Genomic DNA, 15,631 nt, shown 5'->3' on the forward strand with positions numbered 1-15,631 from the left:
TACGACGTGTATCATTCTGGTGGCAGATGTTGATAATGGGAGAGTCTCTGCTGTGTGGGCGAAGGGAGTTGTATAGGAAATCTCTGTACCTTCCTCTCCCTCAATTTTACTGTGAACCTAAAACTGTTCAAAAAAAAATTAAAACAAAAAAAATGAAGAAAAGAAAAAACTTGTCTAGATGATCACAGAAGTTCCTTCTATTTCTAACATGTTATGGTAATGCATGAATAAATTTGAAAGATGGCATGATTTTCTTAGGGACAGAGTCTATTCTTAGCATTTACACAACAGTGTCATATTTCAGTATATTTTTATTCCACCTACAGTAAACATTAAAAGCTAAACTCTGCAACTGAGAAAATGGAACACAGTTTGATGTGAACCATGCACAAAATTACATTGCAAGAAGTTCTGAACTTCTTGCTGGGGATCAGTTCCCAACTTTGTTACTTGCTGATGCCCTCTGGCATGTTACCTAACCTCTCTGAGCTACTATATTATAGTCTCTAAAACAGGAAAAATGATGGGAACTTCACGTAGCATTGTTGAGGGAATCTCATCAGTTAACACATGCAAACTGCTTAAAGTAATCCTGGAACATAGTAACCTATTGATATATATTAACTATTGTGGTAGATCAGTTATTATTCAGCATATGTCATACCACAATCCCCTGACATCTCACCTGAAACTGGGCTTGGTCATGTGACTTTTATCAATGGAACACGGCATTAAGTGACAATATGCCAGGTCCACGTCAAAACCTTAGACACATGGTGTGTTTTTACTTGCCACTTTGAGTACTTCGGGCTTATGCCATGGAACAACAATGCCCCCAAGTGGCTCCCTTGTGGTTCAAGAAGGACACTAGGCTCTAGACATAGGACCCATGACCTGGGATCAAGAACAGCCACACCCAGCCTCGTTCCGTCAAACTCCCAAGCAAACCTGCACATGTGCGAGTGAGAAATAAATCCTTCTTTATTGTACAGCACTGGGTTTTTGCATCTGTTTGTTATGCAGCATTACTGTGGCAATAGCTAACTGATACATCCTTACCAATGTCATTGCTATTAATTCATTTAGCACTACTTAAGCACCTGCTGTGGCCAGCTACTGTGACACTAGGAAAATTACCTAGAGGTTTAAAGAATATATGGATAAAGATGGGCTCTTAAGGAGAACATTGTCTATAATGATGGCATAGTCCCGGACAATTGATTGCCAAGGGCTACAACCCCAGTCCTACAAAGGAGTCCAGAAAAAGAAGTCATACTCAACTACTTTTTTTTTTTTTAGCATAAGTAGTCAGGGGCACCTGGGTGGCTCAGTTGGTTAAGTGTCTGCCTTTGGCTCAGGTCATGATCCCAGAGTGGTGGGATCGAGCCCCTCATTGGGCTCTCTGCTTAGCAGGGAGCCTGCTTCCCCCTATCTCTCTGCCTGCCTCTCTGCCTACTTGTGATCTCCCTCTCTGTCAAATAAATAAATAAAATCTTAAAAAAAAATCTTCTAAAAAATAAATAAAGTATAAGTGGTCAGGAATCTTTTGCCCTGATCCTACCCAGCAATGATACAGGATAAGTGAGAGCCAGGCTTTGTGTCAGAGAGACTGGTGCCTTCAATTTACAACAGTGAGATGATCTTGGGCACTGTGCCTCCGAGCCTCAGTTTTCCCATCTATAAATAGGGAAATTAGTAGTGGCTGTATGAAAGGTGGTTGTTCAGATTTGAACAAGACAATAAAAATAAAGTGCTTGGCTGAATCTCCAGGGGATAGGAAACACTCAGAATCTACTTGGCATTATTAGCTCCACTTGCACTGGGGTAAGGCTCTGTTTCTCAATCTTTTTTTCATTACTGACCCCCTAAGGAGTCTTTTTAGATATTTCTTCCCCATTACCTTCTCCTATGAAATTTTTAATACTACAGATATACTGTGTGTCTGCTTATATATGTATACTGGTGCTTTACATATTAAAAGAAGAATTAAAAGAAGAAGACTGGGATGCCTGGGTGGCTCAGTGGGTTAAGCCTCTGCCTTCAACTGAGGTCATGATCTCAGGGTCCTGGGATCAAGCCCCACATCGGGCTCTCTGCTTAGCAGGGAGCCTGCTTCCCCCTATCTCTCTGCCTGCTTGTGATCTCCCTCTCTGTCAAATAAATAAATAAAATCTTGGGGCGCCTGGGTGGCTCAGTGGGTTAAAGCCTCTGCCTTCGGCTCAGGTCATGATCCCAGGGTCCTGGGATTGAGCCCCGCATCGGGCTCTCTGCTCAGCAGGGAGCTTGCTTCCTCCTCGCTCTCTCCCTGCCTCTCTGCCTACTTGTGATCTCTGTCTGTCAAATAAATAAATAAAATCTTTAAAATAAATAAATAAATAAATAAATAAATAAAATCTTTTAAAAAAAAAAAAAAAAAGAGGAAGACTTTTCTGGTCTTTCAAGAATAAATTTTACCAGGGCACCTGGGTGGCTCAGTTAGTTAAGTGCCTAACTCTTGGTTTTTTTTTGTTTGTTTTTTTAAAGATTTTATTTATTTGCCAGAGAGAGCGAGAGTACAACAAGCAGGCAGAGAGGCAGGCAGAGGCAGCGAGAGAAGCAGGCTCCCCGTCGAGCAAGGAGCCCGATGTGGGACTCGATCCCAGGACCCCGGGACCATGACCCGAGCCAAAGGCAGTGGCTTAACCAACTGAGCCACCCAGGCGTCCCTAACTCTTGGTTTTGACTTAAGTCATGATCTCAGGGTCCAGGGATCAAGCCTTATGTCAAGCTTTGTGCTCAGGAGGGAGTCTACGTGAGAGTCTCTCCCTCTCCTTCTGCCCCTGCCCCCCCCACTCAAGTGTGCACTCTCTCTCTCAAATAAATAAATTAATCTTTTTTTAAAAAAAGAGTAAATTTTACACCCTTGGGATTCATATGGTCCCCCACATTGAGAATGCATGACGTAAAGTTTTGGAGGAGCCCAAATGAACACTTTCTATGCAAATGTGCACTGGTCAGTGTTTTTCACCAGTGTATGACAATGCATCCCATCCCCTCCTCTCCATCTGCTTCAAACTCCTCCCCATCCACCCTCTCAGGCATAAGGAATCCGCCATTTGCACCAACCAGCACTTGGGTCCCTCATTCTGTTCTTGGTTGAACACTCCTCTTCCCTGGCCCCACTGGCTCTAAATTTCTACACTATTGACTCTCGTATGATGAAATGGCTCCCTTTACTCTATAGCAAGTCCCTATAGCAAGTCCCTGGAGGATAAGAACTTTAGCATGTCTTTTGCCTCGCAGAGCTGAACTTCTACACGCAGCAGATTCCGAGGACAACATGTTTGTTCACATATGAAGAGTCTGCTTGTTATTCTTCTTTTTTCAGTCTTGACATGCTGGCGTCACCCACCCTTATGCTTTAAGTAACCTGAGGACAGAGCTGCCTCTTACTCCCTTTGCCTCCCAGTAGCTTCTGAATACTCACATGCTGACTATCTGAACTGCACAGCCTGAATCCAGCCCATAAGTGATTTTGTTTGCCCAGTTCAATGTTTTAAATTTTTTTTTTTTGAGCATGTAAAAATCAGGAGGTTTTAGAAGAATCTGAGGATTTGGCCATACTGAGCCCACATTCCCCCATAACCCCAATGGGCCAGATCTGAACATCAGTCACCTCACGTGGGCATAGCGTATGCACACATTTTTTCATAATCCCTAACCAGGCCACTTTGACAAGTGATGATACTGCTGTCTTTCTAGTCCCTCAATGTTCAAACTTTGTAAGGTGGACATTTGAATGGGGAGGGATAAACCAATTCTTCTCTTCCTAGAACTTTTAAAAAACTGCTCCCCTAAAAGCCCACTGATATGACTTCCTTCCCAGGAAATGATCTTCATCTTAACAAATGCTTACCATAGCCATCGCCAGGAGCCCTTGGCACAGAGCTGCAATATGGATTTGCCATCCCTATGGATTTCATAGCAATGCTTTCAGGGTAATCTTCATTCTCTCTCCCAAGGATGTCCAAGGGGCCATCACCCCTATGACGAAATGAGGGCCGGATTGAAGATGTTCTGCTGAGTACCCTGAAATCCCAAAATGATGGATCAAGATTCACCCAGGAGCATAGTAAGGATAGTCATCCATTCATCATTCATCCATCCATGGATCCATTCATTCCTTCCACATACGCTGACTGAATGCCAACTATGTGTTAGGCAAGGTCTAGGGGGTGAGAACACAAAGATAAAAACACCAGGTCTCTACCCTCAAGGAACTCTCAGTCCGGTCTGGCAGAGCTTCTTAGACACATTTAAGCAATTATAATAAAGCAGTAACTGGTGAGTACCTAAAAACAGGCCCAAGGAGTTCAGAAGAAAGAGAAAAGAATTCTTGCAGGCAGTTTGGAGGGAAATCTACATGGAAAAGAAACATCACAGATGGGATTTGAAGGATAAATTCATATATAAAGATTTAGGAGGAGAGCATTCCAAGGATAAAGAACAGCATAAATAAAGGTGTGAGCCCATAAATAGAAGTATTGAATACATAAAGGGAATACTTCAAAAATCAATTAACCTGGAGCAATGCTCTCAATTTTAGGTACATGCCCCCAGACAATGGCATCAGAAGCTCTGAGAGTTGGGTCCAGGCAGCTGTATTATTTTTAAAGTTTCCCAGGTAATCAGGTGATTCTAAGGCTCAGTCCAGGTCAAGAACCACTGTACTAGAGGTAGGGAGGGGATACGGGTAGTAAGGAGATGGGAGGAAGTCAGTCAGGTAGGTCTTTGGAAGCACTTTACATTAGACCAGTGCATCCTCTTTCTTAAACATCTTCACGGGGCTCCTGGGCGGCTCAGTGGGTTAAGCCTCTGCCTTTGGTTCAGGTCATGATCTCAGGGTCCTGGGATTGAACCCCACATTGGGCTCTCTGCTCAGCAGGGAGTCTTCTTCCCCCTCTCTCTGCCTGCCTCTCTGCCTACTTGTGATCTCTGTCAAATAAATTTAAACAATCTTTTTTAAAAAATTAAAAAAAAACATTTTCATAAGCAAAGCAGCGTGGTCTTTCTTCCAAAAGGTTATGGAGAACCATCGAAGATCAGAAACAAAGGAGTAAGAGAATCAAAGGTGTATCTTGAAATGATGAATCAGGCAGTGGGGGATAAGACCAAGGAGGCCACTTTGATCTGGTTCTGTTAATCCTCCTACTTAGATTCTGAAGACATTTGACCCTACTACACACCCAAATCTCATATCCTTCCTTATTCCTCAAGATAAATACAAACCATTACCTTTTCTTGAATTTATAAATATCACTAGTAGAACAGGTACAGGCCAAATGAGATTCATATTGGTTAAATTTTCACAGGGTATAATTTTTTATAGATTAAAAATAACCTGACTAAAGAATCATATCTTGTTGGCAACAGGAACGTCAAAAACTTAACCCAGAAAAAAAATCAGATTTGGTAGAACTAAGTCATCCAAACTAGCACTGTCAATGTCCAATACTGTCCTTAGTAAAATTTGTCAATGACCAAAAATTGCTGGAAGACTAAAAAGATTTTTGACAAAATTTAGATCTATAGAATCTGAACTAGGAAACATTGGAGTTAGTTTTTTAGAATGAACTTAAAGGAATACCAACAATGTGGGGAAACTATGACTGATAAAATTTGATGAAAGTAACAACAAGGTAGAAGGTCATTAAACTAAATCTGCCATAAACATGAAAAGTGATCAATTCAGATTCCAACAATTATAGTAAAATTAAAATGAAAGTGGAAAAAATCAGGACTGGTACAACCACCTTGAATTAAAAAAAAAAACAACAATTGAGGCATTAAATTGAGTTCATGGAGTTAGACCTTCAAAGGAGTTTCTTGATTAAAAATGAATTCCTGTGGATATAATTCTGGTTTGGGGTCCTAACTATCAAGTCTTAACCCTAACTTTATTGGCAAAGTAGCAGGGTCAAAACAGTGGGAATCTAAATGTCTTGTAGGGATTATAGGAATAGGCAGGAGACTGCAGAGGTTGCTATCCAAGCAAGAGATGATGAAAGATTCTGTTCAGGTAAGGGCTTGAAAGCTCAGTGAAAGTTCATGGCCCAGGTGAGGTCTACAGGTAGGTATGAAAGTTTCCTACAACTTCAGGTCACAGAAAACTCTTACATGTCCCTGACCCCAACAACACCAACCAGGTTTCACTTGCTTGATGATCTAGCATTCAGCCCCCACCCCAATGGAGAGACATGCTTGCACTTACTCTCTGGTTATTTCTGAAGTCTCAGGAGAGCCATAACCATGATCATCCTCAGCAACTGGGTAATCAGGCTTCCCCCAAAAGTCTGGAGTGTTCTGATAGTCCTCAGCATTGGGATAGTCTGGTTCCCCAAAAAAGTTTGGAGAGTTAAGTTGATTCTTGGCTCCTGGATAGTCGGGCTCTCCCAGAGTGTCTATGTATGGATTGATTCTGGAGCCAGCATATTCTGGATTCCTTCTGGAACTGAGATGGTTGGAATGTGCTCTGAAGCCAGGATGGCTGGAGTTTTCCTGAGCTCCAGGGTAGTCTGGTTCTCCGAAAGAGTCAAGATAATCAGGATTTGTTCTGGAGCCTGCATAGTTTCCACTCCTTCTGGAACCTGCAAAGTCAGAATTCTGCTGGGATTCAGAGTAGTCTGGCTCTCTGGATGAGCCTGGATGGTACGGTTTTCTCCAAGATCCAATATAATCTGGCTCTGACAATGATGTGGGATAATCTGGACTTCTTCTGGAGCCAGCAGAGAATGGATTGCTTCTGGTGCCAGACTGGTCTGGATTACTCTGAGATCCTGGATAATCTGGTTCTGCTAGAGACTCGGGATAGTCTGTACTTGTTCTGTATTCTGCAGAGTATGGGTTGCTTCTGGTGCTAGGGTAGCCTGAGTTGTTTGGAGCATATGAAGAATCTGGATAATCCTGAGTTTTCAAATGTCCCCATGCACGGTTCTGAGATCGTGAATAGTCAGGGTAATCTGGATCTTCCTCATACCCCTTATTACTGTAGTAGGCAGACATGCTGGCACAGATTCTTCACCCTGGAGTGTTAAAATGTTCTTGCATTTGAGCTACTCAGGGATCTTTTTCTTTTTTTAATCTGAAAAGCAAAAGGAAGTAAAAGTTCAGATTTTTTTTTTTCTTCCCTGCCGAGATCGCTGGTTATCTTCCACTATCTATTCTCCTTTCTTTCACAGTTGAGTACACAGCTGCCCAGAATCAGGACTATGTTTCCTAGTCTCCTATGCACCAAGATGTGACCAGAAGAGTGGACAATGGGACGTGAGCAGAAGCAATCAATATAACTACCAGGTTTGTGCTGTTTACAAGGGGCAATTCTCCTTTTCTCAGTCTTCTTATCTACCTCCTGTGGGCTAGAATGTGGAAATGATAGTGTGGCATCTTGGGTCTCGGACACCAAAGTGGTACCCACCCTAGGGATCATAGCACAATGGATGGAAGAAGCCTGGTTGCTGATGACATCACAGATCAGTGCCAGCATATCAGCTTCAGCTTTATGTTAAAAAAAAAAAAAAGAAAGAAAAGAAAAGAAAAAGAAACTTCATCTTACATAAACTGTTTTGAGGGGTCTCTGATACATGTGGCCAAACTTAGATCTTAGAACCACTATATTCCTTTGGTTGTAGGGGGAGCAAAACAATAAACCGAAAGACTGGAAGAAACAAGGACTTTTTAAGCACTTTGAATGCACTTGTGGTTATAGGATTGATTAAAGCATAAATATGAATGCACAAAGGAAGAACAGTTACTGGTAACTGGTAACTGAGGAATTGGGTAAGAAGACAATTGCTGCCACCCCTTCCAGTTTGTAAATATGATTTTGTGAGTTCTTTGAGCTCTAATCTATACACATTGTATACTTCCCAAATGAGAAATAGTTGGATTTAAATTTCTAAGTGCACTGGATATATGTTGCTTTTACTAGTTTATTACTCATTTTCCCTTCTTTTGGCTTCAATGCCTTGATTTTCATGGGGGCATCTGTCCCTCCCCATTCCTCACTTCAAGAACAGTCACATGACACAGGCCTAGTCAATCAGTGTCCACCATGCCCCTGGCCACAGGGTTCGGTTCAGGAATGGGCACATAACCCAGACTGGTCCTCCAGGGCCTTGACTGGATTAACTGGGAAAGAAGCACTCTCATGTCACTAGGTTGCCACGGTGATGGAAGGTGAGCCTAGAAATGCTGGTATAGTATCCATAGAAACAGAGAAGAAAAAAAGAAGGGGAGAAAATGTAAAGGAAAAACCAACAGGATTTGTGAACTGAATGGATATGGGAAGGGTGAAAGGTAAGGAAATCAAAAGATAAAAATATCTCCACAGTTCCAAGCCAGTGTGATTAGATACAGTGTTGATGTCACTGAAAGCAGGAAGTAGACCATTTTTAAAGTTCAGCCAATGCTGACAAGTTTATCTCTATGCAAACCAAAAGGGTTAGACTCTTTGTTGAGTAATCAGAGCTGAAGAATTAACCTTCTGCCATTAACTTTAGTCTTAGAATGTTCGTTTGCCAACTCAATTCCAGATTTCTCAACACAGTGGAAGTCAATCGCTTATTATTTTGTCCCTGCCCAGCATCCATTTCTCTCTTTTGTGATAACACTTTCCCTTGAGTAATACCTCTTCCCCCTCTCAATCCACATGGACCACATATGGACGTATGACTCAAGTAGGATTCTCTTCTTTCTGGCCACAGTGATTGGGTCAGGGTACAGAACCCAGTCAGAACCAGTGAGATTCAATTACGGAGTTTTGTCAGAAATGTTGGGAAGAGACGCTCTCTTTTGTGGCTGGACTTTGGGTTAGGAAGTTATAAGACTGAAGCTGTCAGTGGTCACCAGTGGAGGAAGCCTGTCTGAGAGTGATGTCAATGGGGAAGAGGTAAGAGCCACGAGATAAACCAAAAGATCAAATACTGACGACAGTGTTCAAGCACCTGAATCCAGCCATGCCTGAAGACAGCTGACCCCTGGACACCTGAATCATTACATTCCCTTTCGATGTAAGTTAGTTTTAAGTTGGGTTTCTGTCATTTGCTAATGACAGAGAAAGAGAAGAATGCTGATGGCTATATCCAGTTTTGCAAACAGAAACATCTACACACATGCACATGTACGTGCATACACACACACGCACACGCACAGAAACATCTACACAAACTGTGAGTGTCACAAAGACTAAATGTTATGTGATAATGCAAATTATTTGCTTATATTTAAGGCCACAAGTTAACATATAGATGATCTAGGATTTCCGTGGCCTACCAAAACTCCAGCTATCACATCTAAAAAGCTAACTGATGCCTTCTAAATTCAAGAAAGTGAAACCTGCGGGGCGCCTGGGTGGCTCAGTGGGTTAAAGCCTCTGCCTTCGGCTCAGGTCATGATCCCAGGGTCCTGGGATCAAGCCCCGCATGGGGCTCTCTGCTCAGCAGGGAGCCTGCTTCCTCCTCTCTCTCTCTCTCTCTGCCTGCCTCTCTGCCTACTTATGATCTCTGTCTGTCAGGTAAATAAATAAAATCTTTAAAAAAAAAAAAAAGTGAAACCTGGTACAACAATACCAACCTAAGAGAAATGAGTATGTCCACCAATAGGCAAGAACAGCATTCACAGCAGCTTTTTTTCCATAGATGCCAGAAATTGGAAACAACCTAATGTCCTTCAACAGTAGAAGTCAATAAACAGTAGCATATTCATACGATGAAATACTACACAGATGTAACAAAGACTGACCATCTGCTACATGCAATGACATGGATACAGATCATGTATGTAACAATGATTCCAAGAGCTAGATACAGAAGTGTACAGACTCAATTACATTTATCTGACGTTCAAGAACAGGCAAACGAGCAAATGGTGCTAGAAGTCAGAATAGTGATTACCTTGGGGAAGGGAGGAGATGGGCAATGACATGAGGGAGCGTCTGGGTGCTGGAATGTTCCATATTTTGATCTGGGTGACGGTTACATGGGTATCTGTGTGTGTGTGTGTGTGTGTGGTGTACGTATGTGTGTGAAAATTCATCAAATACACTTGAAAATTGCACACATCTCTATAAATATATTTGTCCTTAATTTTTAAAAGAAAAATAAAAGGAAAAAGACCTAAGCTAGAAGCCATAACATAAAACACTCTATTTCCCCCAAGGGGCTATGGAAAAAAAAAAAAAAAAAAGAATGGTTCTGGCTCATAAACATTCCCAATTTTCTTATATATATATCACAGAAAATCTGAATTAATGAAAGCAAAGCTAGGTAAGGACAGGACACGTTATCTGAATCTAATCATCTGTGTGGTGCTATTAAATGAAAGCAGTTAGGAGCCCAGCCCTTGGCATCAGGTGTAATTGGATTTAGTTTCCACCTGCTGGCTGTGGGGACCTGGGCAAGCCATTTAACCTCTGAGTCTGTTTCCTGGCCTATCCAGTCCTGACAATAATATCTCATAAGGCTGTTGTAAAGAATTAATGAGATAAGGTACATAAAGCAGTTGGCACCAAAGAAGCATTCACTAAAAAGAAGTTATTATTTACCATTATTTGTATTTATGTGTAATATAAACCCTGGCAAGTTCCAAAAGAGAGGGAAGTTGGGGTGGATAATAAAAGTCATACACTCAACCAGGACACGATTCAAAAATAGACAATGTTTCTGGATACCTGTGTGGCTCAGTCAGTTAAGCAGCTATCTTTGGATCGAGTCAAGATCCCAGGGTCCTGGGATCAAGTCCCGCATTGGGCTCCTTGCTCAGTGGGGAGCCTGTTTCTTCCTCTGCCTGCCTCTCTCCTTCCCTCCCCCATCTCTCTCTTTCTGACAAACACGTAAAATCTTTTTTTTTTAACAATAATAAATAGACAATGTTTTATAATGAAGTAGAGGGAGGAGCAACTCTGCGTAATTCCTAGATCGACGTAGTGAGTCTGAGTTTTAATTTTGCTGTGAGCTTCTTATTAGTCTGGACTGAAAGGGAATCATGAAAGTATATCTGATACTCACTACTTCTGGAAAAGAGGAAGTACACCAGTTCTTCAAAAGGGCCACACTTCTTCTCAGGATGATTTTCTTAAAAGAATATATCACAAGAATGTTTCCAAAGGGATGGGATAACCACACAATAAAGCCAGGGTTCAGGGTCACCAGCAAAAAGCTCAGAAGCTCTAGCAAATCCAGACTCAGCTGCAGGGGTAGAGGGGGGAGGAGACACTGGGGCCACCTCCAGGTCACTGTGAGATCAGCAGCCCCCATGCAGAAAGGCAGCGGGATATGGCTATTTCTGGCCCATGGCTTGTGAGCCTAAGTGACAATGTCACTTCCAAGCCAAAGCATTTAAGAGCCAAGATACAACCTTCTAGCTCCATTATTCTTCCCGCGACGGCAGTGTCATTTCAGATGGGGACCCATTAATGAGCCTGGGTTCCTGCCTGACTATATAAAACACAGTCCACCCCTACCAATGCACGATAGCTCTTATGAGCAAGAAATATATTTTATGGGGTGCCTGGGTGGCTCAGTGGGTTAAGACTCTGCCCTGGGCTCGGGTCATGATCCCAGGGTCCTGGGATTGAGCCCCACATCAAGCTCTCTGCTGGGTGGGAAGCCTGCTTCTCCCTCTCTCTCTGCCTGCCTCTCTGCCTATTTGTGATCTCTGTCAAATAAGTAAGTAAAATCTTTTTTAAAAAAAGAAATAAATTTTATGAGTTAAACAATATATTGTATACTCATATAAGAGAGAGAGAAAGATTTTATATGAGATCAGCCAACAATTAGTTCCAAGTTTGTTGGTACAGTTCTCTGTTCCACTGATAACATCTGCCAGGAGCTTATATATTCTACTTCTTTATCACAGCCCAGAGAAAAATGGTGCTCTAACCACTACCACCCACATTGGGACAAATTCCTAAACAAACAAAGAGCTAAACCCACAGAAAAGGACTGGAAAAAAGGAGGGAGGAGGAAATAACCACAAGAAAATATTCTTGTATTGATTGTCAAATGTAGTAGGAGTGACCTTCCAAGAACCCTACTCATAGCTTCCTATTAACTCTTAGGGAAACAAATATCTTGCCCTTTCAAAAGAATACTTCTGCTTTGTGCCTTGGAAAAGCACAAAGAGGATAATGTATACATATACATATATAAGTGAAAGTGAAATGAAAGTAGTTAGGAGCCCAGCCCTTGGCATCAGGTATATATATATATATATATATATATATATCTATCTCCCCCCCAAAACTGTATTGCTCTACTACCTTCCCCATAAGGGCTATTGAGCTATCTATTCTGAGTTCTCCTTTTGACATCCCATTGACATCCATCTCATCCTTGAATCCCACTTAGGGTTTCCCACTTCACAGTTTCAACGGTTTTCAATCACATTCCCAAGCAATTCTATGCCTTCTAAATCTGCTCATTGTAGACTCCCCGTTTGATCTTGCAAGGCTCCTGGTTTGAATGGGTGATCCTAACAATCCTGCATTTGCCATTCAGCTAGCCCAGGAGTGTTCAGGGGATTAATTACATCCTACAGTCATGATGAGGTCTCATTCTGGCTACTTATCTGAATGTCACCTACCTCTTAGCCTTCCCAGACTTAAGACAACATAAGCCAAGGCATGCCACCTATGAGCTCGGTTCTGCATCACCAAAGCAGCCTCACAAATCATAAGGACATGGAGGCATTAGGGTTGTCGGGCCAAGTTTAGTGTGTGATGACTGAAAACTGGAAACAATCCAGAAACCATGAAAGGGGATGGGCCAAAGCACATCTGCACAGTGGAATATCATGGAGCTGTCAAAAAGAATGCTTCATATCTTCCCATAGCAGCAGAAGATAGCTGGCTATGTACGGCCCCTCTCTCTAATCTGCTTTGTCCATCTCCTGCCCCAGGGCCAGGCTAGAATTGTGACCATGCAGATGTGAACCACGTGCAGTTAACTGAGGCCAGTTATTACCTGAAAGAAAAGGGAAGAGCAGCCAATGGCCTTGAAAACAGCACCAAATGCAGAACATCACCTCATACCATCACCACCACAAAATCTAATTTCAGCTGCACATTTTATCTTTTCAAGAGGTGAACTTTGGAGGCACCTGGGTGGCTCAGTCGGTTAAGTGTCTGCCTTTGGCTCGAGTCATGATCCTGGGGACCTGGGATTGAGCCCCTCCGTTGGCTTCCTGCTTGGTAGAGAGTCTGCTTTTCCCTCTGCCCCTCCCCCACCCCCAGCTTGTGCTTGTGCACACTCTCTCCAATAACTAAAATCCTTAAAAAAAAAAAAAAAAAAGGTGAAGCTTGTCATGCCACAAGTAACAGGGTAAAACTCTCAACCTAAGTGAAATCAATGTTGCCTATGCTAGCTACATTCCAATAAATGTAAACGATATAAGATACAGGCATATTAAGACTGATGGTCATAATCACCTAAGTAATCCTGTAGAAATTCATAACTAGTTCCAAAGAGCCACCATCTGTTTGGCTTCAGTGTTTTCAGTGTCACTGGAGATGGTCCCAAAGTAGCTGCACTAATTTCTTTTTTTTTTTTTTAAGATTTTATTTATTTATTTGACAGAGAGAGAGAGAGATCACCAGTAGACAGAGAGGCAGGCAGAGAGAGAGGGGGAAGCAGGCTCCCCACCAAGCAGAGTGCCCAATGCAGGGCTCGATCCCAGGACCCTGAGATCATGACCCAGGCCAAAGGCAGAGGCTTAACCTACTGAGCCACCCAGGCGCCCCAGCTGCACTAACTTCCAATAGCTGCGGGTAGGTAGCCTTTTCACTGACACATTGTCACTTCAGATGCACAACCAGGAATACTCCCCAAAACTGATCTTTCTTCCTTTCCACTGGATTATTCCCAGGCAGTCCTATATGCAGCTTGCAAAAAGTCAGGTGCGAGATGCTAATATAGAAAAACAAGAATGGCAGGATTAGTCTCCATTAAATTAGGTTTTCTCAATCTCAGCACTGTTCCCATTTGAGGTCAGAGAATTCTTTGTTGTTGGGAAGCTGTCCTGTGCATGGTAGGAGGTCCAGCAGCCCCCCTGGCCTCTACCCACGAGGTGCCAGTAGCTCCTCCCCCAAGGTATGACAACCAGAAATGTCCTAGGCATTGCCCAATGTCTGCTGGGGACAAAATCATTATCCCACCACCCCACCCCTGTGTTTCAGAACAGCCGAATTAAACTATTATTAATGTAGGAAGATCTAGGGGCTCCTGGGGGGGGGCTCAACAGCTTAAGTGTCTGTCTTCAGCTCAGGTCATGATCCTGGGGTCCTGGGATGGAGCTCTGCATCCATCAGGCTCCCTGCTTAATAGGGCATCTGTTTCTCCCTCTTCCCACCCCCCACTTGTCCTCTGTCTTGCTCTCTCTCTCTCAAATAAATAAGTAAAATATATTTTTTTAAAAGGATGCACAGCAAAAGGTGACTTTGTCATAAAAGAGATAGGAGAGGACATTTTGGGTGAAAGAGAAAGCTAAGTGAAGAAGTGAAGTGCACAAAGTAAGAAAATGTGTACTTCTGAGACGTAGTAATTCCTACTATTATTCTGAGCCAAGAAGTGAACAGAATGATGTACACGCACACTCTTGCTTTGTTTTCACTTGATTCACCACAGAGACTCTGCATGCTCCCATCTTACAGATGAGAAACTGAGGCTCAAAAATACCTGGTTAAAAAAAAAAAATACCTGGTAAATTCAGTGAGTTCTCACAGACAGTAAGTGGGGACAAGGATATGAATGTAAGTTTCTTTTTTAAAAAAAAAGAAAAGATTTTATTGGGGCGCCTGGGTGGCTCAGTGGATTAAAGCCTCTGCCTTCGGCTCAGGTCATGGTCTCAGGGTCCTGGGATCGAGCCCTGCATCGGGCTCTCTGCTCAGCAGGGAGCCTGCTTCCTCCTCTCTCTCTCTCTCTGCCTGCCTCTCTGACTACTTGTGATCTCTCTCTGTCAAATAAATAAATAAAATTTATTTATTTGAGTAAATAAAAAATTTATTTGAATAAATAAAATTTATTTATTTGAATAAATAATTTATTTGAATAAATAAAATTTATTTATTTGAATAAATAACTTATTTGAATAAATAAAATTTATTGATTTGACAGAGAGAGATCACAAGTAGTCAGAGAGGCAGGCAGAGAGAGAGAGAGAGGAGGAAGCAGGCTCCCTGTTGAGCAGAGAGTCCGATGCGGGGCTCGATCCCAGGACCCTGGGATCATGACCAGAGCCGAAGGCAGAGGCTTTGAGCCACCCAGACACCCCGAATATAAGTTTCTTAACTACTACACCGAACCACCTCCTACACACATGGATTTTTCATTTTTTACTTTACTTATTTAATTACATATTTGGAACAATCAATGAAGATTGCTCAAACAGAAAGGGAAACAGGGGCACATTTTTTCCCCCTATTCAAGATAGAAAATAAAAACAACACAACTCTGCTCGAGGTGAAAAGAAGACTTCTTTGCAGAAAGGAAAAGAGTAAAAAAGCTGAATAAAGGGAGGCAAGAATTGGCACAAAGACAGACACATAAGGGCACCTGGGTGGCTCAGTTGGTTAAGCATCTGACTCTTGATTTTGTCTCAA

The 15,631-nt window shown here is 42.3% G+C and overlaps 1 protein-coding gene across 1 annotated transcript in view; it reads right to left on the reverse strand.

Annotated features, from left to right (window-relative positions):
* Window positions 1-7,041, reverse strand: part of TMC5 (transmembrane channel like 5) — a gene marked incomplete at both ends in the record, with an annotated part of 50,325 nt that extends 43,284 nt beyond the window's left edge. Inside the window, 2 exons of the mRNA XM_080830450.1 lie at window positions 3,896-4,068; window positions 6,251-7,041. Coding sequence (XP_080686576.1) covers window positions 3,896-4,068; window positions 6,251-7,041 — 964 coding nt within the window. The remainder of the gene's footprint in view (window positions 1-3,895; window positions 4,069-6,250) is intronic.
* Between the last annotated feature and the right edge of the window lie 8,590 nt (window positions 7,042-15,631).

This window comes from Martes martes (genome assembly GCF_963455335.1).
Source record: "Martes martes genome assembly, chromosome: 18".
Lineage (NCBI taxonomy): Eukaryota > Metazoa > Chordata > Mammalia > Carnivora > Mustelidae > Martes > Martes martes.